A 22,969-nucleotide genomic window follows, 5' to 3' on the forward strand; every position below is an offset into this window, starting at 1 on the left:
AGCATTAGATATACTTTAGTTGCCACTTTTTTTCCATTTCTGAAAGCTTATTACTGTTTTTCAGCTAAAATGAAGATCTCTGTTGTCAGTAACAACTGGCACTGTAATTGTCCATGGCTTTGTGGTGCCATACTCTATTGTGACAGTCATAGCCTGTTTCAGAAAGAAATTTCCTTTATTCATGCCTATTGCTAGAATCTCTACTGAGGTTATTAGGGGAGTTTGGGTTTTGTCTTATAAATTCACTCTTTGTCTGGGTACAAGCACTTAATTTATCCTGCACCTCTGACTACTGCATTATTCTTTTGTTGCTGTAATGAGGGATGCAAGCACTAATTTGTCTCTCTGTACCAACCAGTGTGTGAAAATTGGTTTTAGAGAGAAATTAACAAAATCTGACTTGTCAGGGCTTGATTTTCTGAGACCTTGAGTTGCATGCCAGTTGCTGAGTTACTTTGAAAGCATTAAACCACTGGTTTGTAGATACACTGGTTTTACAATGGTATTGTTCAGCATAAATGATAAATATTCCATTTTCAGTGAATAAAATGGATTTCTTGATTTAAGTTGCTTTTGAACTTGGAGTATTAAGAGAGTGCTGTTTTCTCCTCTCCTCAGGAAATCCGAAGCATTCCAAGAGCTGTTCCTTGCATTCAAAGCCTTTATAAACTTACAGCTCGGAAACACAAAATGGATGCAGAAAGAACACTTGTGAAGCTGAAAGCAAGCACCTTCTTAAGTGGAACTTCCTCTATTCCTGTAACTCCTCTGAGAATAAAAACTGTTTCAAGGTAAGAGCTTAAAAATTAGTTGCCTGTTTTTGCTGTGGCAATATAATATTTTCCTGACAAACCACTAATGTTTCCACAGAATTAAACCAGATTGGGTTTTGAGAAAAGACAACATGCAAGAAATAGTTGATCCTCTGCAAGCAATTCTGATGGTGATGGATACACTTGGTATTTCCTGCAACTGAAATGTATATTATGTATATGAAACTCTAATTTGTACATAATGTATGTAGTAGAGAGCTAAATGTTTTTTTTAAAGAAAGCAATTAATCAATCTACCCTTGACAATAACTTTTCAAATTGCAGTTTAATGTTTCTGTAATATTTTTGTATTGTGTACAGCTTTTGAAATACAATTTTGTACCATGACCAAAACCAATTGTACAATAAAATCATAAGTCCTGGAAATTTCACTAGTGAAGTGGTGCATTGTTATTATGTATTTGTGAATCTTACAAACACCATGGTGTTCCTCACTCTGATTAAATATTGTAGAATTCTATTAAAACAGCTGGTTTTGTGGGGCAGTTGTGGTGTCTGATCTGGAGTGGGGTAGATAGGAAGGGAGGCAGAGTCTGGATTTCAGTACTGGTGACTGTTTCTAGAGAGCTTGGCTTTGAAGGAACATGTGTGTGACTATAGGAAATTTTTTTAATTCTTATTTTTTAAAAGAAGATGATGATGGAACAATGGGATGTTTTTGAGAAATGAGAAATTTTGAGAATTGAGAAATGCTGAGCTGATATTTTGAGAGGTGATTTGTGAGTGCTTTCTTCTATCAGGTGAGCTGTTACATGCAAGTATGCATTTCCCCTGTGTTCATCACAGCATTACCCTTGATTTCTTTTTTCTTGTGCCCTGGAGATGCTTATTCTTAGAGTAGGTCAAGGAAATGAAAACAGTAAAATTATACCCTCTTGCTTCAACATTTAGAGATTATTCCTCCCAATGGGGGAACACAATGCCAAGCAGCCCATAGGCAGTTAGGTGACAATGCATTGGAAATGAGTTTTGGGGTTTTTTTGATTGTTTTCAGAAAAGGCTCCAGAGAGGCTGGGTGCATACAACAAAGCCCAACAGATACATAATAGCAGTGTCTGTGTTCTTAATGTAAAAGCCTGCAGAATTAATAATATATAGACTACAACTGACTGGTTCTATGGGGCTGTGCTGGGAGAGGGGAAATTTTCCATTTCCTCTTATTTCAGCCAAGGTAAATGATCTGATAACAGAATGCCCTTTAAACTTGTGGCACAGGAGCTTCAGAGGGGAACAGAGTTCAGCCAGTTTAAATTGTTCCATAAGCTTGTTGCCTTGTTTCCCTGTCAAATGATAAATTCTGTCCTCTAAACTGGTGTGATGTGTATGCCAAATGGAAATAGAATTCTGCAAGTCTCGTGGTAGCATAGTTGGAAAACTAAAATAAATGAAAATAGTGTTTGCAGCAAAATAACTTGTTACAAAATGCCATGAACACTAAGGAATTTGTGAATACCTTTGACAATCCAGTTAATCATTTACAAAAGTATTACTTAGGGAGTTTTCACAGCTGGGGGAAACTGTTGATGGAGGAGATGGTAATGAAGATGAGACTTAAAAGCTTCTTCCTATTTATGATGTATTCAGGCAAACTCTTTGCAGAAGGTAAACACACTGAATTCACTTGTTATTTGAATGTACATTAAATCTAGAACATGTGGTACAGGTGACTTAAATGCAATGTCTTTCATATCTTTGCCAGGAGTAAACACTGCTTTTTGAATGTAATTTTGTTGTGAGAATGCTGATCATTATTCAGCTGTCACTGAAACTCAGGGCTGTGGATTCATAACAAAGCTTCAAAGCTATATTATTAAAAGGTTCAGAGTTTTATTCAGAAAGAGTGTTTCTTTTGAAATGTATCTTAACAGTTTTAGGCACTTATGAAAATGGAATTTTGTTTCATTAAAGCATTTTATATATTGAAGTACCTTGGTGACTGAAATCTTTTGGCTTACCACAGAGTGAGAGTGGAACTTAAATGGAACCTACAGAAGCTCGGCTGGGGTGGTTCCACATTTTTTATTTCTACTTTCAATATTGCTTAATAATTCCTGGGTTTATGTATTTTACATACCACTTGAAATGCAAGTTCACAAAGCTGTGCACTGTATATGAGCATGCACCCCATGAAGTGAAAAAGTGTCTCTTTTTTGCATTTAATTTTGTACCTAATGTGTGTGTTTAACTCCAACATATTTGTTGCAACTTCCCATCTCTTCACTGGAGTTTTGTCCTTATTCAAAGCAGTTGAAAGTACTTTGATAAACTTTGGAAAGTCAAACAAAAGGTATGTAGGTAGCAACTATTTCTTTTTATTACTATAAATTTCTTTTTAAAATTCTAGTAAATGCAGTAAATTTGAGTGACACTGCTTGATAGAGCAATCCTTAGTTATTTTGGTTCTAACATGTATGGGATTAGTCCAGCAGTGCCAGCTTGGGGGAAAATTCTTCCCAATTGCAATTTAAAACTCGATTCATGTGAGATTTCCTTGTAATGCTATTTAGAGAATTTTAAGACACAAAGGATAACCAAGGAATAAGCAATACAAACACTATTGTTTTTTGGGTTTGTTTTTTTTTTAATAACTTCATGTCATATTCAGAACAATTCCTTTCAATGGTTCCCTCCTCTTACTGGTTTATTAGGGTTGTTTTAGTTGCAGTTCTGCTTTTCTTCTTTCTTTTCCACTGACTTCTTAAATTCCTCCAGCAAGTTAAGTTCCCATATTGCCTCTTGGCAGTCTCTCCTGTCTTAATTCTGGTGAGTCTTACAAGATCCTTCAGGATCTGAGTAGGTGCTCAGAATTTCATTCCCCTTGTTTGAAAGGCTACATCAATGCAGCAGATAGCAAAGAAATGAATGCAGAAAGCAAGTTCATGCCTGAGCTGAGATTTTTAGTGAGAAATGTACTTCTCTTGTTTTGCAGATAAGCCTTGTGATTTGCCACATGTAGAAAATGGACAGATTGCCCAATACTATTATAATTTCAAAAGTTTCTATTTCCCTATGCGTAAGGATAAAAAACTTTCTTATTCTTGTTTGGTTGGTTACACAACTGAGATGGGCACTCAGGAAGGAAGAATCACGTGTACAGCAGAGGGATGGTCTCCAGTGCCACAGTGCTACAGTGAGTTACCTTTTAAAAATCACATTATTGCTTCTAGCAAAAAACTTTTCTAGCAGGATTTCCTTGAACACACAGGAACAGAAGTTGCATAAGAGGAGGGATAAAATGTCTAAGTTGGGACAAGGTGAAACCAGTCCTATAACAAACTATGTATGGTTATATCATAATAATAGAATGGTTTGGGGTGGAAGGGACCTTAAAGACCTTTTAGTTCCTTCCATCAGACCAGGTTGCTGAAGTCCCATCCAGCCTGGCCTTGAACACTGCCAGGGATGGGGCAGCCACAGCCTCCCTGGGCACCCTGTGCCAGTGTCTCACCTCCCTTACTCTATAGAATTTCTAATGGGTAACCTCAGTCTGCCCTCTTCCCATTTAAAGCCATTACCCCTTGTCCTGTCACTATGCACCCTATGAAAAGTCCCTCCCCAGCTTTCTTGTTGCCTTTAAGGCACTGTAAGGCTGCTATTAAGGTTTTCTCAGAGCTTTCTCTTCTTCAGGCTGAACAGCCCCAGTTCTCTCAACCTGTGCTCAGAGGAGAGCTGCTCCAGCCCTCTGAGCATCTTCATGGCCTCCTCTGGACTAATTCTAACAGCTCCACGTGTCCTTCTTGTGCTGAGGGCTCCAGAGCTGGACACACTACTCCAGATGGGGTCTTGGGAGAGCAGAGCAGATGGGGAGAATTCCCTCTTTTGTCCTGCTTCCTGCACAGGTTTTGATGCAGCTCAGAGCACTGTTGGCTTTCTGGGCTGCAAGGGGATGTTGCTGGCTCATGTTGAGCTTCTTATCAACAAACACCCTGAAGTCCTTCTCCTCAGGGCTGTTCTCAGTCCATTCTCTGCCTAACCTGTGTTCATCCCCAAGTGCAGGACCTTACACTTGGCCTTATTGAACTTCATGAGATTGGCACGGGCCCACCTCTCAAGCCTGTCATACAACATATGGAATGTTTTTACAGTGATACATATTTTAAGGGCATTTACCATATCTGTTTATTTTTGGAAAACTAATAGATGGGTTTGCCCCAGATTAATATCCTCTAGTGCCTCCCTATCTCTAGATGGTTGCAGTGGTCCATGTCATTACCATCAGTTTGAGATGTTGTTTGATGGGTGCAGCAGAGTTTCTTCAGCAGGTCAAGGAAACAAGATTAGGTCAGAGCAGCTAAAAATTCCCTTTATTTATCATAGAATAAAAATATCCCATCGAGTCTTTCTAACCAAGGTGTCTCTTTTATTTTAGAAAAGTGTAACAAGCCTCTTTTGGAAAATGGCTTTTTTTATGGTACAGAAAACTACTTCAAAATATTTGAGAAACTGCAATACAACTGTAATCCAGGCTACCACACTCCCAGTGGTGGTACTGAAGATACACTACAATGTCAGCCAGAAGGATGGTCCTCCCAGCCAAGCTGCACTAAAGGAATCAGTAGGATTCTGCATTTTTCTCCTTTATAGTCTGCCCTGCAATTCAGCTGGGAAGTTGTCAGATAGCTTTGTGAATTTCTATAAACTTAAATGTGGAACGAATCAGTACAGAGGAAATCACATTGGTTCAAATAAATTGATTGCCATCCAAGTTTTTTTCCAAAATGATGACTGCAAAACTTGTGTTTTAGTTTTAACTAAAATTAAATTTTAAATTTTAATTTGCTCATAATTTGCTCATTTTAATTTGCTCGTAATTTCCTAAGATTTTTGCCTTGTATGTTTTGAAGTTGTTTCTAAGGAATTTTTAAGATTAACGAGTTGAGAAGAGCAAATAATATTATGCATATGCTTTATTTATTTCAGAGTTGTGTCAAGTACCCAATTTACATCATGGCAGCTACTTCACAGCCCAGCAAGAGTTTCGACTGAATGAAACCCTGCAGTACAGATGTGATGAGGGATATTACACAGCAGGAGGAAATGCTACAGGAGAAGCAGTGTGTCTAACACATGGCTGGTCCCTTACTCCAAGCTGCACCAGTATGTAATAGACTGGAAAATTTTCCCCTTTGAAATGTGATTTTTTTTCTACAAGTAAACAAAAATTTATAAAAAGGCTTGTTTAATAAATTTTTTTTTTTTTTTTTTTTTTTGGGGGGGGGAGGGATCCTTCCTCAACTGTTTTTCACTGCTGTGTGTTTTCTTCCTAGAAATAACTTGCTCCTCTTTAAGTGCAATGGCCCACGGAGGTTTCAGTCCCGTGAAGAAAATCTATGAAGAGGGAGATGTGGTTCACTTTTTCTGTGAGGAAAATTATTCTGTTAGTGAATTTGACCTAATTCAATGTTATTATTTTGGATGGCATCCAGACCCACCATTGTGTGAAGGTACCTTATTTTTATAGTTTTATAATGTTAAATTTTTGGTGAACACCTTCTTGCATGACATGCTTTTTGTACCAGTTCACAGCATCAGTAGAAATCAAACGTTGACTGAAAGGCACAGAGGGAGGGAATTTTAGTTGGAATTAGATTTCAGTGAACTCTAGAAATAGAGCAGGTACTGACTCTTGCCCATGTTGTATCCTGGAGAAACAGGAATCAACAGCCACAGGGAAGTTGTTCAGCCCCAGAAGCTCAAGTTAAACCATGTTCAATTCACATGGAAGTTTAATCAAGATTATTTAATCATCCTACCTTATGAGGTGAGAACATGCCTCTTGAGAGGTATCAAAAATAAAACTTGTAAGGAATTCCTGCTGAGCCTGGGGATTGTGATATTTTCCAGAGTTTTAGAGCCTCAATAAAATGTACTTTTTCAGCCTAATTAATGAAAAATTAATTCCCCTCGTGAGGACAGAAAGACACCTTCAGCCATTTCTGTAGCCTCCCCAGGCATTGAGGGATGAAGGAGATTCTTAGAAAATAAAATATTAAAAGAATGCAATGTCTAGTGAACCAGACTGAGGTACAGTATCCAGCAGAAAACATTACAAATCAACGTTTAGGTTAGCTGAGAACTTATAGCATTGCCCAACGTGATGGCTGTGAGTCACTGTCTCATCTGGATATTGTCCTCTTCATGAGGATTTCTTCTCAGCTTTAGATCTTAGTGCCTCATGGTAACAAATTCTCTCCTTTATATACAGAGGATGCAAAGTGTTGGTGACAGAAGATGAGACAATCAATCATTTTTATTAGTGTGAGCTTAATCTGCGGTATTCTTATCCAATATATTTTTAGTGGATTTTTTCTTATGGTGTATGTTTTCTAAAGGAAATTCAGTAACCATTGTGTGGAGGGTGCTTGACATAAAAAAAAAAATAATCTAGCCCTTAAAAATATAGATGCCTCATGTGCAGTTTTCAGTAAAGTAATGTTTTGTAATTCCTTTGTAGCTAACCTTGTAGAAAACTATGTAATTGAGAAGAAACATGAAATCCCTCTTCTTTTCTTAGACTATACAGTAGTGTTTAAAATGTTCAAGTATCTCTCAGTAAATGGCATGTGTTAGGACCCCAGACCTGTATTTACCTGATGATTCAGCAGTAATTTTGGGGTGAGTGCAGAGAAAGTAGGGTGCTCAGGACAAATCATGACCTAAATAGAGTTTTGAGGCTACAAAAATCATAAACTTCATTTGGTGATAGGAAATGGGCTGTGATTATTGCTGCTTCTGTAGCATTAGAATTAAGGGCATAGCAAATCTCAATTTCCTGAAATTCTTTGAAAAAACATTTTATTAAGTCTATGTGGGAAAATTCCAAATTTGTTTATAGCAGTGCAGTCTTATCTCTATTTTATATCTGTTGTATGTAGAATCACCTTTTGTTAAGAAAATGAGAGCAAGCAATTACTCTTGATCAACCCAATCCACATAAGTTTGCATGCTGTATAGCAGTATTACCTCTGTCCATGGCTTTGATCAGTGAGAAAACAAGTTTTTAAATTTTACTTTCAGATGTAAAAAATAAATGTCCTCCACCACCACTTCCTCCTCATGCCCATGTCATTGCAGCCAGAAAAACCTATCATAATGGAGACAAAGTTCATGTACAGTGTCAGAGTACCTTTGAAAGAAGAGGATCTGAAGAAATCCAATGTGTGAATGGAAAGTGGACATCACCCCCTGTTTGTATTGGTTGGTACTTTTGTGAAGACTGACAACAGAGACTATTTTTCAAACAATTCCTTAATTTTTTGGAGAGTCTCAGCTTCCAGAGCTGGGAAGTTGTTTATCCCCTCTGCTGTGAAAATGATCCAGAGGGAAAGTGTTGCAGAGTTTGCAAACATCTGTTGTTCACTCAGCAAGAGAGAGGATGGCACAGCTGATGTCTGTGTTGGGTAGTTCTCTGTGGTACTGATTTTATTGCCTCTTACCATGCATCAGTGTCTGTTTCAGTATTGGACAATGAGTTATTTGTAAGAAAATTGGCTCTAAGTTTCTACTATTGTTACAGGAACTATGGATAAATGGGAACCTGAGGCACCACCATCACACAAGGCAGATGGAGCAATAAGGACAAGCAAAACGTATGGCAATGAAGACATGAGTAGGTGAACACTTTTTCTATTTAAAATTAATTTCAATACTCTACAATGCTATTCTAGGTTTTTTGTGACTTTTTCTTTATTCTTCTGCTGTAATACAGTTCCTTACTCTTGAAAATGTCTGCTTGTGCTGCAGGTGCCATTGTAGCAGTCTGAATAAAGGGCCATTGTTGCTTATTTCTAGTTATTATAAATTACACCTATAAGCCTGTGCTGCATTGATAATTTTATGTCATACATTAGCAGTTACCTTCAGACATTTGTACTATTGCTGTTAATATTGCCTGAACATGCACATTCATGAGCATTTTGCTGATCCTTTGCTGATTAATAGTGAGGTTTCTTTTCTTTAGTTTGAACCATATGTGAGCTAAACATTTCAAGCAACAAAGACCTTCTTATTACAGATAAAGAACTGATCTATATTGAGTGTAAACCAGCAAGAGTAAAGAGCAGACATAGATGAGGAGAGCAGAGGAAAATTGAATGCCTGTCTGCAATTCAGAAAGGCAAGCAGAAAGTTTCTGAAAACAACATTCAAAAAAAGAAATTATATTGGTTTGTGTTTTATTTGAATGTAATTTTTTCCTCACTCTATTATTAGTCTGATACTTTCACTGGTGTTTGAGTTGTTTTAAATATGTAATTCCCTATCTCCCTACTTCCTGTTAGAAATGCAGCAGGACTGTACCTCTCCACCTGTGATTAAAAATGGTTTTTTTATTGATCCATTATGGACAAGCTACAAAAATGGTTCCTCAGTAGAATATGGGTGTCAGCATTACCACTTCTTGGATGGACCTAGTACTGTTTTCTGTGTGCAAGGAAACTGGACAGAACAACCAACTTGCTTAGGTGAGTCTTGCAAGAAAGCTTTGGCATATCTAATATAGAAAGATAAAACTGGAAAGAACCTCTAGAAAATTTGTTGGTGACCACCTTTTCTCTTTCATTTGAATAAATTCCAGATTTTGAGATTCCAGAAGCATGAGGATGAACCAAAATCAAATACACCCAGGCCACTTCAGCTGAGTATCCTCTGGCCTGTTCTTACAAACACACAATTAAAAAGAGTTCTCAGTTTTCCTGAGAGAGCTATTCTAGAACAAAGCTATCCCTAGTTCTTAGGAGGATTCTCTAATTTCTTTCTCCTATGCTCTCCATTTAGTGAATTTTTATTCCTGTCCTTCAATAGATGTGTAGAAGGAATGACTGCAGCCATTGCCAAAATGGCTTTTAGACATGATTAACAAGCAATGCAACGACTTAGACTTTCATTTTTAAACCTTCAGCCTTGTTTTCCATAATGTGTCTTTATAATATAATTCTGGACCTTCTAATTTTTGTCTTGCTCTTAGGTATGCAGTTCAAAACAGTGCATAGAGCTCCCATAAAGAATTCTATTTCTGGTGACCTACAAGAGTTGTTTCTTTATCTTTTCCTCCTTCCTGTAATGAAATGATTCTATTTTACTGGCATTCTTTGTTAAATTGACTGAAAAGTTTTTAATTTGTGAAAATGCAAAGAGAGAACCAGTTCGGGTTTACTCATCTCTAAGTTAATAAAATGTACCTCACTTGGACTGAAAGGTGCAGATTAACATTCTTAAATTTAACAAATCCTTTGAAATAATGAAAACTTATTTCCTCTGAGCATTATTTTTTCCTGAGCATCCAAATAACCACATTGTCCTTTCCATGCTTTCTGAGATTTCTCTTCAACCTTGGGCTAATAAGACCAGAAAGAGCACACACCTCTTAGAGTTAATTTCAGCAGAACATCCATATCAATGTCTATGATTCTTGTGGAACTTGCAGAAATTTATTATTATAACAGTTTCTCTGCTGTGTGTTTTCTTGTTCCCAAGTTAGGCTTTTTTTTTTTTTTTTCCCCACTTTTTTCTATTATTTCACCCCATTTCTTTACATTTGCATTCTTTTTTATACATCCAGAGTTCTTTTTTCTTGCTAGATTTGAAAACATTTTAGAACTATCAGATTCTCTTTCCTGACTGCTACGAAAGGAAACTAAGAAATCACTTAAGGTTGCTTTTTATTGTTTTATGGTTTGTTTTTTTTTTTCCTAGAACCATGTGCTCTTAATATAAGTGATATGAATGAAAACAACATAGAGCTGAAATGGAGACAGGAAGAATTAATTTTCCTACATGGTGATCTCGTGGAGTTTGAATGTAAACAGGGATACAGTTTTCTTGAGACTGCCATTCCATCTCCTGGCAGGACAGAGTGTAACCAGGGCAGACTGAAATATCCAAAATGCATTATTCAAGGTAAAACATTACTTTTAAATTGCCTTTTTAATTAATCAGTCTCAGAGCTGTTCAGAAACAATTTGCTTTAGCAGTGCAGGCCTAGGATCTTTGGCATATAACAGGCATTTAGGATCCAACAATACAGATGTGTGCAGGTATCCTTGCACAGGGAAGCTCTGCTGCTAAATACATCCAAGCATGGAAAACCAAAACACCTTCCTTTGATAGAGAAAGAGTGAGGAGCTCTTCTCCAAGCCCAGGATGCTCAAAGCTCTGTCAAAAGATTGCTCAAGACCATTAAATGCACACAAGAGATTTCTTAGAGTTACAACTGAGGAGGTTGAGTTCTGATCTGAGATGTCATGAAACAGAAAGACAATACACTGCATGAGAATGGAAAGAAAGATATCTACTGCTGACAGGCATTTAAAGCTGCTGGGTTTTTAGTTTCTGAAGCTGAATCTTTCCCAAATATTTTAATTTTATTCCAGCTCCTGCAGAAAAATGTGATTCTCCACCTTCAATTGCAAATGGAGCTCTGACTCTCCCAGCCCTGACCCAGTATGAAAGTGGTTCTTCAGTCCAGTATACTTGCTCTGAGTATCATTTTTTGGAAGGATCTGAGAGGATCTCCTGTTCTGAAGGACAGTGGACTTCACCACCAGTTTGTATAGGTAGGTGTGGTAAGATAATTCTCTCTATAATTCAAAGAATTGTGGAATAGTCTGGGTAGGAAAGGACTTTTAAAGGTCAATTATTCCAGTCCCCTGCAATGAGCAGAGACCCATAGACCAAGTTGCTCAGAGCCCCATCCAAGCTGACTTTGGATGTTTCTGGGGATGGGGCATCCACCATCTCTGGGCAACCTCTTTTAGTGTTTCAATACCCTCATGATAAAAGAATTTAGTCCTTGTATCTGTCTTGAATCTGCCTTATTTGAGTTTAACCATTACCCCTTGTGGTATCACTACAGGCTCTATTAAAAATCCTGTCTCCATCTTTCTTACAAACTCCCATTAATTATTTATTATTAATTAACTAATTAATTATTGAAATGGCTAAGTTTTCTGTGGAGCCTTCCCTTCTGCAAGCTGAGCAACCCCAACTCTCTCTAAACTCAGATATTTAGAATTTATAAATAAAGTCTTGTCAACCAGAATTTCAGATCTGAACTTCAGGGGTTTTTTCAGTTAGATATGGAAGTTTTAATAGAAGCAAGTAGAAGCTTCTCTGGCTTATTATTTTTTCTTTTCTTAAATATGACATGTCTGCAGTATCCAAAAATGCAGTGATATCATGTATAATATATTCAGAGAATGGGAAATAATCTACAGTTTTAGTACAGATTAGTCAAAATGATGGGGTTTCAAAAAGAATTAGTTTTTCAACAGCAATTATGTCTCTCTTCTTTAGAGCCATGTACTTTGTCAAAAGAAGAAATGGAGACTAATAATGTGCTGTTGCAAGGCTTCTATGAGAATCAAGTTTACTTTTACCACGGGGATTATGTTGGATTTTACTGCAAACCAAACCATTTTGGAGCAGAATCTGGTACAACTTTATTTCAAGTGCAGTGTAGGAGAGGACAGCTGATGTATCCAAGGTGTGTTGAAAGAAGGAATTAAGTATGGACTTCAGGAAAGCCTCTAGGAAAGGTATGTACATGTTCTTTATCTGGTATCAACAGCTGAATTAAGGCCTCATATTTTCAAGATAATTACAGACAGTTTAGACGTGAGTGGTTAGTGCATTATTGGGAGGGAAGTGAAGGTGTTTTGTGGGATGAGGACTGGGAATGCAGCAGAAAATGCAGTAGTGGCACACACATGGGAAATTTAAGATGGAGTTTTGTACAGCGATTGACTTGAGGATGCATTGCAATTTCAAAGACTTGAGCAAAGAGTCATGAGGAGCCCCCAAAGTGCTGTCCATGGCATATATGGAATATTCAGAAAACAAGTTCACCTGCAGTGACACCTGGAAGGCATGTCAAGGGTCACAGGAAGATAATTCTATTGCTACACTAGCACTAAAACAATAAAAAAGAAAAAGGTGAGCTGTCACTGAACGGGGTAGGGGACTCAGTGACAGCAGCCCCAAATGAAGCTGAAGTACTTGATGCATTCTGTGCCTCAGTGCTCATCAAAAAGATTCTGTCTTCATTTCTGTAATCTGTGCTCACAGGTGGATGTCCAGCATCATGTGCACATCCAGAGGAGGGAGGGGGGTTTAGGGATCTCAGAGACTTGGCTGTGCTCCTTGAGAGCTTCTGCAGCAGCTTTGCTGTGGCACTGCCCTTGGCAATGCAGTGCTGGGGCTGTGATGTTCATAGGTAAAGCAGCCTTGGGCCCCACAGTAAGCAAAAGCATTTGCATTTTTCAGATTTGTTACAGTTTAGTGTTGTTTCTCTCTGTATCTAGAGAGAATGCATGCCAGATCAGCAGGTATGAAAAAAACCCAGCTATTTAAATCCTCTCTTCTTCTGTAGTAATAGAATTAAGCATTAGATTATCAAAGGATAATCCAAGCAACTCCTCTCCCTCAATTTTTTACTTTAGTAAGTAATAGAATTCCCTACTTGGAAACAGACAAAATATAATATTCTTTGATTATATATTAAAAAAAAAAAATAAAGAAGAAGAAGAATGGGTTACAATAATGAATGAAATATTAATGGCTTTATTTAAAATTATAGTATATTGACAATTTAATAATTGTCAATAATTATTATTTTTTTTAAATATTCACGATTTGTCATGTTGTCCTGGTTTGAGAAGACCAGGATAGAAAAAACCCTGCCTGGACACCACCAGCAGCTGCCAGGCTGGGGATGTGGCAGCTGAGCCCATGGGAGGAGAGTGTTCCAGAGAGACCCAAATCACAGTGTTCCTTCCCATGGTGCTCAGTATAAAATGGCTCCAAAGAAAGCCCTCTGGAGCTTCTCTGCCTGCTGTGCTGGCTGGGGTGAGGTCTGTCTGCTGCTCCAGCTGCTTGCTCCTTGTTTCCTCACTGGAGAAGATGAGTTTCCTCACTCATTCACCAAGAGAGGTCAAGTTCTGCCTTCCCAAGCAGGACCAGCCTGGTTGGCCTGAGACTGTTGTGAACTGTGACTCTGAACTTCAGCATCCCCCAGTGGTGCCCAGTCCAGTCTGGGACTTTTCTGGTTGGGAAGTAATTACCAACTCAGGAGGATGAGTTTCATATTTACATAATTGTATCTACATTTGTAATTTGCTGCTACTGCTTCATTAAACTTACCCTGTTTTTTTCTTCAGACCTTAAAGTCTCCCTTCTTCATCTGTGCTTGGAAGTTAGTGGGGAATAACAGAGAGCATCTGTTGCTTAGGCACTGCCTAAGATCATGGCACATGTGAGGCAACAAACAGCTTGTGAAGCTCCCTCTCTCTTGGCCTGCTTGCTCAGTAAAAATAGTGATCAGGGTACAATGCTGCTCTTCACAGAAAATTGTTCACCTTTTCCCATGGGGGTTTGTTTAGGTTTGGGGGCTGCAGCTGAAAGGCACTTTATGTTAAAAAATGTAAGTACCTTTTCTGTATCTTTCTGGTTCTATCATCTTATCTGTATTTCTGTTTGCATCTTATTTTACAGAATCCATATCCTCAATGACCTAAGTAATAGGTCTCTCCACTGGCCAGTATTTTATCTGACAACATTATTTTCCTTAATTTCACAGAAATAGAGATATCCAAATTCCACTGTTGGAGGCACTGTATATTCTTTCAAGGAGAAGACAGTGATATAGTGATATTTCCTTCCATTATCAAAAGGAGGTGGCAGTCCTGTTTCCCAGATGGTGGAAGCACATCTGTTTTCAAGAAAATCAGCATCACTCAGATCATCTCAGCTTTATACTCAAATAGTGGCTCTCAATCTTTAGTGAAATTTTATAAAGTACTGGACTGAGTATCCTATGACTTAAAGTTTTACTGAAACAATTGTAGAGGTTTGTGTTTGAAATGCTTATTTTAAAATAACTTATAGTATTAGCTAATAGCTTAAAGCTATTAAAGAGCTATTATTATAGCTATTAAAGCTATTTAAGAGCAAAATTCATAGTTACAATAATAGATTAAATCCATATTTCAAATAGCCTTTTTACAATTTTTTTTATAGACTTCTTGTCAAGTGCAATTAGTGAGATGTTTAATGTCATAATGTGGCTGATAAAGAGTTCACAGTAGGAGCAGAAGTGTCAGCTCTGCCATTTTCTTGTCATTTGCTTATGTGTTTTCATACGTCTGCACTTTCTTTTCAAAGAACCTCTTTGAGCTATTTTGTGAGGGTCTGTTTGAGAAATTGCCACTGTCAAATTTGAACATTAAATACAAGTAAAACTTTTTTTTTTTTTTTTTTTTTGACAAAAAATTAATATAAACAGCAGTTCTAAATTTTCTTCCCACACCCCCAATGGATCATCTTCCCTCCATGCACCCCCCCTTTGGAGCCTCCTGTTACAGCATGAATTTATCTGGTCTTGAGCTGCAGGTCCCTGCAACAGAAGACCTGTCTGTGTTCAAGGAGTCAGCTTGCCTTTGTTCTCTTCACATTTTCTTGTAATAAAAAAATAAATCCAGTTATTTGGTTATGGAGCTGCCAAAGCAAATATTTAGCTGTTGTGAAATCTCCCTTATCATACAGCAAAAGGAACAACAGAAATATTTCTTCCTTCATTTCCACAGTGTGAAATCAACCCATATTAATATCCTGCATGAATATTGAGATAGACTCCTTTGATTTTATACAAATACAGCATGCTGGTTTAGTTTTCATGACCATAGTGGAACTATGTAAGGTTAAAGAAAAAAACCCCTCTGAGACGAAGGCACCAAAGGCCAATGCAAAATTGCCTCTCACTGCTCAGTGTCAGGTGAACTACCCACAATGGCTTTCAAAAAATCTTAGAAGAACAGCAAAATAAAACCTGCATTTCTACAAAGCCCAATAGTTGAGAGGCAGTAAGACCACTCCCTCAACCTTTACTCCCCCCAGCATGGCATCAATGCTGCACAAATGTGTTATCTGTTCCCATACAGCAGCTCCAATGTTATCATTGGATCAGCTACCAAAAAATCAAGTTGGTCCTGGCTCCATCAAGGCACCATCACAAACTCTCCTAGAAAATTAAAGGATGGTAGGTCCCATTCCAGGTCTTGAACCAAGAAGTCCTTCCTGTCTCCATCCAGAAGTCTCAGTTACTTACATCTTGACACCTTGCTCTATCAGCAAATACCAGATAGGCTCAAGTCCCCCATAAAAACAGGGTCTGTGAAATTCCTTGGGTTTCTTACAGGAGACTCCACTCACTTGCTCAGCCTGATCAGCCCATCAGAGCAGTTCCCCCATCCATGAGCCCAGGGCACTTCCAGGCAAGCACATGGAGAAGCAGCTAGCAACAGACAGGCCAAACACTCTACTTGCTGATGATCAAATTACCTGTGGGCTTTAATTCTTGGCTCAGTGTGCCACCAAAGCCAGCCTATTTCAGGACACAATAGCTAATAAAAATAACAGTGAGATCAATATAGGACAGTCATTTTGATGGATAAAATGTAAACACATTTACCAAATGGAAATGCATTTATAAAAAAAAAATGAAAAGAAGAACAATAACAAATTCCAAGAGAGAACATTGGCTAAGTTGAAAATAAAGCAAAGCAAAATGGGAAATGCCAGGAAAAAAATTGAGCTCAGAGTACTGGGTCAGCTGAGGGATCTTCCATCTCCACAGCTGGGCTCCGTTGTGCCAAATGAACCTAATTACCCAAATGAACCTGCAGTGCAAGAGGAACAAAGGGGAAAAGACATGAACACCAAGCCTGACATACCACAGAGGTTCCTCAGAGGGGTTGGATGGAGAGCTTCAGAAAAGCTGCCTCCTCCAGCCCCATCATGTCCTCAGCACTGAGCACTTACGTTCACATATTGGATATTCTATCACTCCATCCAGGCACTTGGCTCTAAATGTCTCAGGGTGTGAAGCTTGCCTGTAAAACCATTTGCACTCAAAGACAATGTAATCCCCAGTCTGGTAGGTGAGTGCCTCCCATCTTGATGACTTTAGTTGGATATGGTTTGTTTCCATGGTCGACACATCAAGTGTACAGTTCTCTGGAAAAAAAAGAATTTGCATTACTTGCCTGTAGAACTTAAGTTGGACAACAGATGCTCTGAAATTGTTAGTACAAGCCCCTGAGAGCCCTTCCCCATCAGCCTTTCCAGCTCAGGAATGACAGGTAACAGCTCCTTAGGGCACTGCCCCACAATGCCTAAAGCTTACAGGATGCTCTCACACCCTCGCTCCTCCCCAGGTGCTTCCCCATGAAAGCTGAAGTCTTTACCCTTGGCTTTAGCACTAAAAATACAAGAACACAGTGTAGGTGACTTACTGCCTGGCTTGCATAGTGGATATGCCAATGTCCCTGCCACACACTGTGCTCTGAAGGGAGAAGAGGCTGGGTCCTCCAGGTGCCCTCTTTTACACCGGAATTCAATGAAGTCACCCGATGTGGAATACAACTTTTTCCTTGCAATCCATTTCAGCTGAATATTGTTTCTGCTCATGTCTTCTTCAGATGCTGTACAGGCCACTTGGAAAAGGAAAGAGAAGAGTTTCATAACTTGATTCAGATGCACCACGGGTAACTTTTGTCCCCCTGGTGTCTACAGAAGTTCTCTGCATTACAAACCACTTCCAGTTCTTTGCTCTGTCTGTTACTTATGTCCTGAGAGACATTCACATCCAACCTAAAGGGAACACAGACCATGGCTGACACCCCACACAGAGCTATGGAGAAGCCTTTTCACTCTGACAGTCACACAGGTGGGAGAAGTCACCAGGTACCAATGAACTCCCTGTGTCTTTTTTGAGATCTTTCCTTTGCCTATTCCCAGCACTTCTCCATGATTGTTTCCTCCTGGCCATGCCAGGGTTGCACCCCCACATTTCCCCAGCACTGCCACACACTCAGACCCATCCTCCCTGCTGACAGTAGCACTGTCCCCAGCTGGGGAGCATTTGAGAGTCCTGCAAAGTGCTGAAGGTCCCCTCACACAGGGGGGGTCAGCCAAAATGCCCTCCTCCCAAATCCATTTTGGTGAGAGACAGCAAGGCAGCAGAGGGGACTACATAAGCTGATGTGAAGAAGAAACTCCTGGACAAAAAAAGGACTCCTTGCTGTACTGCCCTGTGCTGCCAGCATCACAGCCCCAGGACAAGTGCTGCTGCACAAGTGATGCCCGTGGAATCTGAGAAAGAGAAAACAGGAGCAGTCACACAGCCTTTGATCACCCAGCACATGCTTCAACCTACCCAGGCAAACTGGGGGGCTTGACCACTGCCCATCAATGCAGGTAATAGACTGAGATCCTTCCAGGACATAGAGACTTGGGCATTTGTATTCCACAGTTGCACCTTGTTGATATTCTTGAATGGGGAAGGAAAGAATGTCTCCATTTTCAATAACTGGAGGTGGGCCACATTTCCCACCTTTCCCTGAAAGAAAATTCACAATCAGAGTGAAAGCCATGCAAGTTTAATTGCAATGAAGACCTGGCCACAAATACTTCTAGTCAGTACTTTGGCACTCTGAGAAACATGGAAGAGAAAACCACAGACCCATCCCATGAAAAAGAGGAAGACTGGCTCATTTCTCCACTGCTCGGACTCACAGCCACCAGTGCACCCCATTTGTCCACAGCTGAAGTGCCTGCAGCTGCCCGCAGGGCTTCCTCTCATCCTGCACAACAGTGTAGTGTTTGGCCCACCTCTTTCTGCAGAAGAACCTGACAGCTCCATCCAACTGGCACTGCCTGAGGAAAGCAGTGAGGAAAGTTGATCCAACTGAAATGATTACGGCTGTCACTGATCCCTTGGGATCTGTGGGACACTTAGGGCCACCAGGCAGTTCACACATACTAATTCTCAAGCTGCCTCACAGACTTTTTATACTTACTAAAGCACCCCACTGCTTCCAAGCCTGGCCTTCCAATGGGCTTTGTATTGGGAAATCTTTAGAGAATACCCAGATTCCACTCTTTGGACTCTGTCTTGTGGCCTTGAGCCACAATATGGAGCCTGCTTTTAGTTCATCTGCTGGTTCTGCATCCCTTTCTGCTCCCAGCTGAGTGATGTTTGAGTCAAATGCTGCTGCATTGGTTCATGTGCTGAAACTTTCTCTCTGTCTGATGAAAACCAATGAGATTATTCAGTGCACTCATGAAACTGTAGGAGGTACCAACAGAGTACACAGGTACTGGCTCACACCTCAGCTTGAACAGTTGCTTTGACTCCATGGCATTGAGTACAGCAATCCATCACCTTCACTGTCTGGATGTCAAATAGCAGGCAAGCCCTGGGCTCTGTTCTCCAAGACAGACAGCAAAATCTCTCACCCTCCTCTCATCAGGCAGGCACAGCAAGCAGACACTACAACATCCAAAGGCTGCACCTCAAAATTAACTGAGGCCAGCAACTCGTCTCAGCCTTGGGGTGGTTTTCCAGGCAGGTCCCCCTCAAGTGAAGCCACCTGAGTCACTCAGCTGACCAACTCATCTGAATAGATGAATTTACCTGAGAAAACAGCTTTTTCCTGAGTGTGCCAGATGTGTTGTGTTTGTGCACTGACTGGAGAAGTCAATCTCACTGAGCCAGCTTCTGAGGCAGTCTCACTGAGAGGTGAATGTATGAAGAGGGAGAGAAATTACCTTTGCACTTTGGCAGCTCTGTCCAGGTCCCATTCTGACACGTTACAGTGGAAGTCCCACTCATCTTAAAACCTTGCCAGCACTGATACTGAGCACTCTGCCCAGGCAAATACCTTGACTTTTTAACACCTTGAACTTTACCACCAGCAATTTCTGGAGGAGGTTCACATGTCACATCTGAAAAGAGACACTGCTGCAGTCACATTTGCAGGTACACAAAGAAAACAAAAGTAAAAAAAAGGTAAAGTCTTTAGAGTATTTAGGTAAACAAACAGTTCCCTCAATGCTAAAAGAAAGGATGAAAACACAGGTTGCTACCTCTGCAGGTTGGTGCTTGTGACCAGTCTCCATTTGTACAAGTGACATAATGTCCACCCATCATTTGAAAATTGCTTTCACATTCATACTGGACTCTGGCACCAGGTAGGTACCACTCCTTTTGAATGCTTGTAATATAAGCATTGGGGATCTCAGGTGCAGCTCCACACCTTACATCTGAAAAGAGAAGTTCATTTAGGAACAGTGGTGCAGTAATAGGACAACCAGAGGATAGTGCATTCCAGATCAGCTTTGTTCCTGGTGAGCAAAACTGGCTTATGTAAGGCAGATCTTTTCCTACAAGTAGAAAAGAAATTATAGTCTTTATTCTGCAGTGCTTTGCCACACAATATTTTTATCTGGAGTTACTAAAAAGAGAAGAGGAGTTGCAGAGATCAGCTGAAGGAATTGTGATCAGCTGAAGCATTGTGTTCCAAGGGGCTGGAGACTGAAGTGATTTCTTCATGATTTGAAGGTAACTTCCAGAAACCTACTTTCTTAGTATGTGAAATTAAGATCCAATATTGTACCAGTTATTTCCCTCACTGCAGCCAGCATCCATTCCCCCATAATTTTCTTTGCTTTATTTCAGCAGTGGACTAAGTTTCAGCTTCTTGCTTTGTTCAGCTACTCTGCTTGTTTTTTCTCAGAAGCCAGAAAAATTGGTGTTGTAGTAGGCCATTCAAAGCAAGACAGCTTTTGGCTCTATTGACCTGATTCACCTGCATGCCTGACTTGATGTTATTTTAATTCCCAACATGAATCACTAAGAAGGTTCATAGATGACTCAGAAGTAGAACTGATACCTTCACAATAAGGTGGTGCTGTCCAGTTTCCTTCCCTGCAAATAATTTCAGGGGGACCAACAATCAGGAACCCTGAGTCACACTGGTAACGAATTGTCTCACCAGGCTCATAAATTTTCTTGTTCCTGCCTTCAATTTGAGCATGGGAAACTTTTGGAATACTTCCACATGGCATTTCTGAAAAGATACAGAAAGTTAATGCTTGTGCTAATGGGATACACTTAGTTATTGTGCTATTTCCACCAAACAGATGCTTTAGAGCTTTTTCTAACATCAGCATAGTCCTCTACTGACTGTGGATTTCATATAAAAGATAGCATATGTAAGATTAAATAACCATTCCCCTAAATAATAATGGCCTTCAGTCACTGAAATATTTAAATCCTCTTTCTAACATTGCTGAAAAATGTTGATAAAGTTTCTGTTCCTCACTACATTGAAGTGTGTCCCACCAGTGAAGCACCAAAGCAGCTCCTAGTCACTAATAGGCTCTGTAGACAACAGATCCTTGGATTAGGATGATGTGCCCAGGACTAACCTGGCAGAGATAAAAACTGAACAAAGATTGCAAGAATAAAAAAAAATATTTAAAACTTAAGCTGCATTCAAAAAATCAGCCTTGCATCTGATCAGGATGAAGACATCAACAAAGGACAATAAAATTCGACAGAAAAATAGGGAGTTATTGGCTATAAGTAGTCAACCTCCAGTTCAGAAGTCTTCCAGTTTAATTGTTAAATGCACTTAAAAAAAGTATCTTTTGATATTACCCAAGCATATAGGAGCTGAAGTCCATTTTCCCTGAGAGCAAGTTATCTCTGATGGCCCATCTAAGGTGTATCCAGGACGAGAAAAATACTTCAATCTAGCACCTGCCAGATAAATTGTTTCCCCTTCTTTTTGAATTTTTAAGTTTGGATTTTCCAGCCTGGGAGTATCAGCACATTCTATGGGCTGTGGTGGTGAACAGGGTCTTTCTATAAAATACAGAAAACACAGATAAAAAATGATGCAAGACAATCAATATATGAATGATATATGCTGCCTAAAACTGAGAAAAAATAGTGATCCCAACATAAATTAAATGGCTTGAAAGAAAGATGAAGAAATATCTGAGACACACAAACCAAAACTTCTCTCTCCTTTCTCTCCTACATGGGGTTTCTGGCTTTTCCTTTGAACCAGACTAAAGCCATTTCCCAGTTCATACCAAGGAGATACTGCTACAGTTTACCATCAAGAACAGGGAAAATTTCATAGGCAGAGAAACACAGGAGACATTATCTTGTTTTGTGATACTGAAAGTAAGTTTCTAAAATGTTAACCATTACATTTTTCCACCATTAATAAAGCTGTATCAAAGTTCTGGTGGGTTTTGTGATATTATGAAAATGGAAAAGATAATACAACCTGCAAAGTATTCTAATGTACTTCCTGCAACCCCCCTGTGAGTCAGGGCTGTCCCAATGCTATCTTCTCCTATGCTATTGTAGAGTGGGTGGACTTTAATTATATCTTATGTACATTTTTAGTTATTCATAAATTAGGGTTTTTTGTGTTTGCACTGAATTTCAAAATACAAAAGATCTAACTACAATAAAAATAGCAGTTCAGCAGTTGGGAATTTTAGTTCAGTAAGAGCTCTTTTATAAAAAACTTAAGAATTTTTTTTTCTCCTCTATGTCTACCATTTACCAGCAGAAATGGAGACTCACAGGCAAAGCAAAAGAAGAACACACAGCATCAGAATTTTGCAGCTTAGAAAGACAGACATGGTTGGCATGCTGTACACGTCAGTCACCAGCTGAATCCTCATTTGTCCTGTGCTCATCTGTCTCCTACTAATTTCTGAAAACACTTTATTCTATGTCTTAGTGAACTTCTGATTACAGAATTTTAACCATTGGATTACAGATTACTCATAATTTCTTAGAACAAATGACCATATCACTGATATTCCTATTACAGGAAGAGGCCGGAAACAGAAAAGGAGAAAAATCAAGAAAGAGTAAAAATGGAAAAAACCAAAGATTGCTACTATTACAATTAAAAAAGAAATAATCACAGAATCATAGAGTGACTAGGGCTGAAAGGGACTTTAAAGATGATCTAGATCCAATCCCTCTTCCATGGGCAGGGACACCTCCCACTAGATCAGGTTGCTCAAGGCCCCATCCAATCTGGCCTTGAACACTTCCAGGGATGGGGCATTCACAGCCTCTCTGGGCAACCTGTGCCAGTGTCTTAACACCTTCATAATAAATAATTCCCTCACAATATCTAGCCTAAATCTTCCCTTTTCAGGTTTTAAACCATTGCCCCTTGTCCTCTTGCTACATGCCTGTGCAGAAAGTCCTATCCTTGCTTTCTTGTAGGCTCCCTTCAGATGTTGGAAGGTTGCTATAAGGT

The 22,969-nt window shown here is 39.4% G+C and overlaps 3 protein-coding genes across 6 annotated transcripts in view; 2 read left to right on the top strand and 1 right to left on the bottom strand.

Moving 5' to 3' along the window:
* ASPM (assembly factor for spindle microtubules) overlaps positions 1–1,204 on the top strand; it is a 30,260-nt gene extending 29,056 nt beyond the window's left edge. Inside the window, exons 28-29 of the mRNA XM_071751053.1 lie at positions 619–791; positions 871–1,204. Coding sequence (XP_071607154.1) covers positions 619–791; positions 871–976 — 279 coding nt within the window. The 3' untranslated portion in view covers positions 977–1,204. The remainder of the gene's footprint in view (positions 1–618; positions 792–870) is intronic.
* A 1,089-nt stretch (positions 1,205–2,293) lies between these two features.
* On the top strand, positions 2,294–22,279 carry LOC139799257 (coagulation factor XIII B chain-like). 3 transcript variants are annotated; one of them, XM_071751058.1, is made up of 12 exons: positions 2,294–2,435; positions 3,763–3,963; positions 5,203–5,388; positions 5,754–5,930; positions 6,101–6,277; positions 7,851–8,030; positions 8,350–8,442; positions 9,113–9,295; positions 10,527–10,730; positions 11,204–11,386; positions 12,126–12,367; positions 22,262–22,279. In XM_071751058.1, exons 1-11 carry the CDS (start codon positions 2,357–2,359, stop codon positions 12,335–12,337), a joined length of 1,875 nt encoding a protein of 624 aa, XP_071607159.1. In that variant the 5' UTR covers positions 2,294–2,356; the 3' UTR covers positions 12,338–12,367; positions 22,262–22,279. The 3 variants fall into 3 exon arrangements, with proteins under 3 accessions (XP_071607159.1, XP_071607157.1, XP_071607160.1); XM_071751056.1 differs by lacking the exon at positions 22,262–22,279 and adding an exon at positions 14,407–15,103; XM_071751059.1 differs by lacking the exon at positions 22,262–22,279 and adding an exon at positions 14,407–15,103 and having other exon boundaries at positions 7,908–8,030.
* The window catches only part of CFH (complement factor H), a 34,884-nt gene continuing 28,072 nt past the window's right edge, over positions 16,158–22,969 (bottom strand). For both annotated transcript variants that reach the window (XM_071751054.1, XM_071751055.1), the window contains 8 exons: positions 21,331–21,537; positions 20,561–20,737; positions 19,755–19,931; positions 19,437–19,613; positions 18,043–18,225; positions 17,120–17,320; positions 16,647–16,841; positions 16,158–16,504 (listed from right to left, as the gene is read on the bottom strand). In XM_071751054.1, coding sequence (XP_071607155.1) covers positions 16,491–16,504; positions 16,647–16,841; positions 17,120–17,320; positions 18,043–18,225; positions 19,437–19,613; positions 19,755–19,931; positions 20,561–20,737; positions 21,331–21,537 — 1,331 coding nt within the window. In that variant the 3' untranslated portion in view covers positions 16,158–16,490. The remainder of the gene's footprint in view (positions 16,505–16,646; positions 16,842–17,119; positions 17,321–18,042; positions 18,226–19,436; positions 19,614–19,754; positions 19,932–20,560; positions 20,738–21,330; positions 21,538–22,969) is intronic.

This window comes from Heliangelus exortis, chromosome 8 (assembly GCF_036169615.1).
Source record: "Heliangelus exortis chromosome 8, bHelExo1.hap1, whole genome shotgun sequence".
Classification (NCBI taxonomy): domain Eukaryota; kingdom Metazoa; phylum Chordata; class Aves; order Apodiformes; family Trochilidae; genus Heliangelus; species Heliangelus exortis.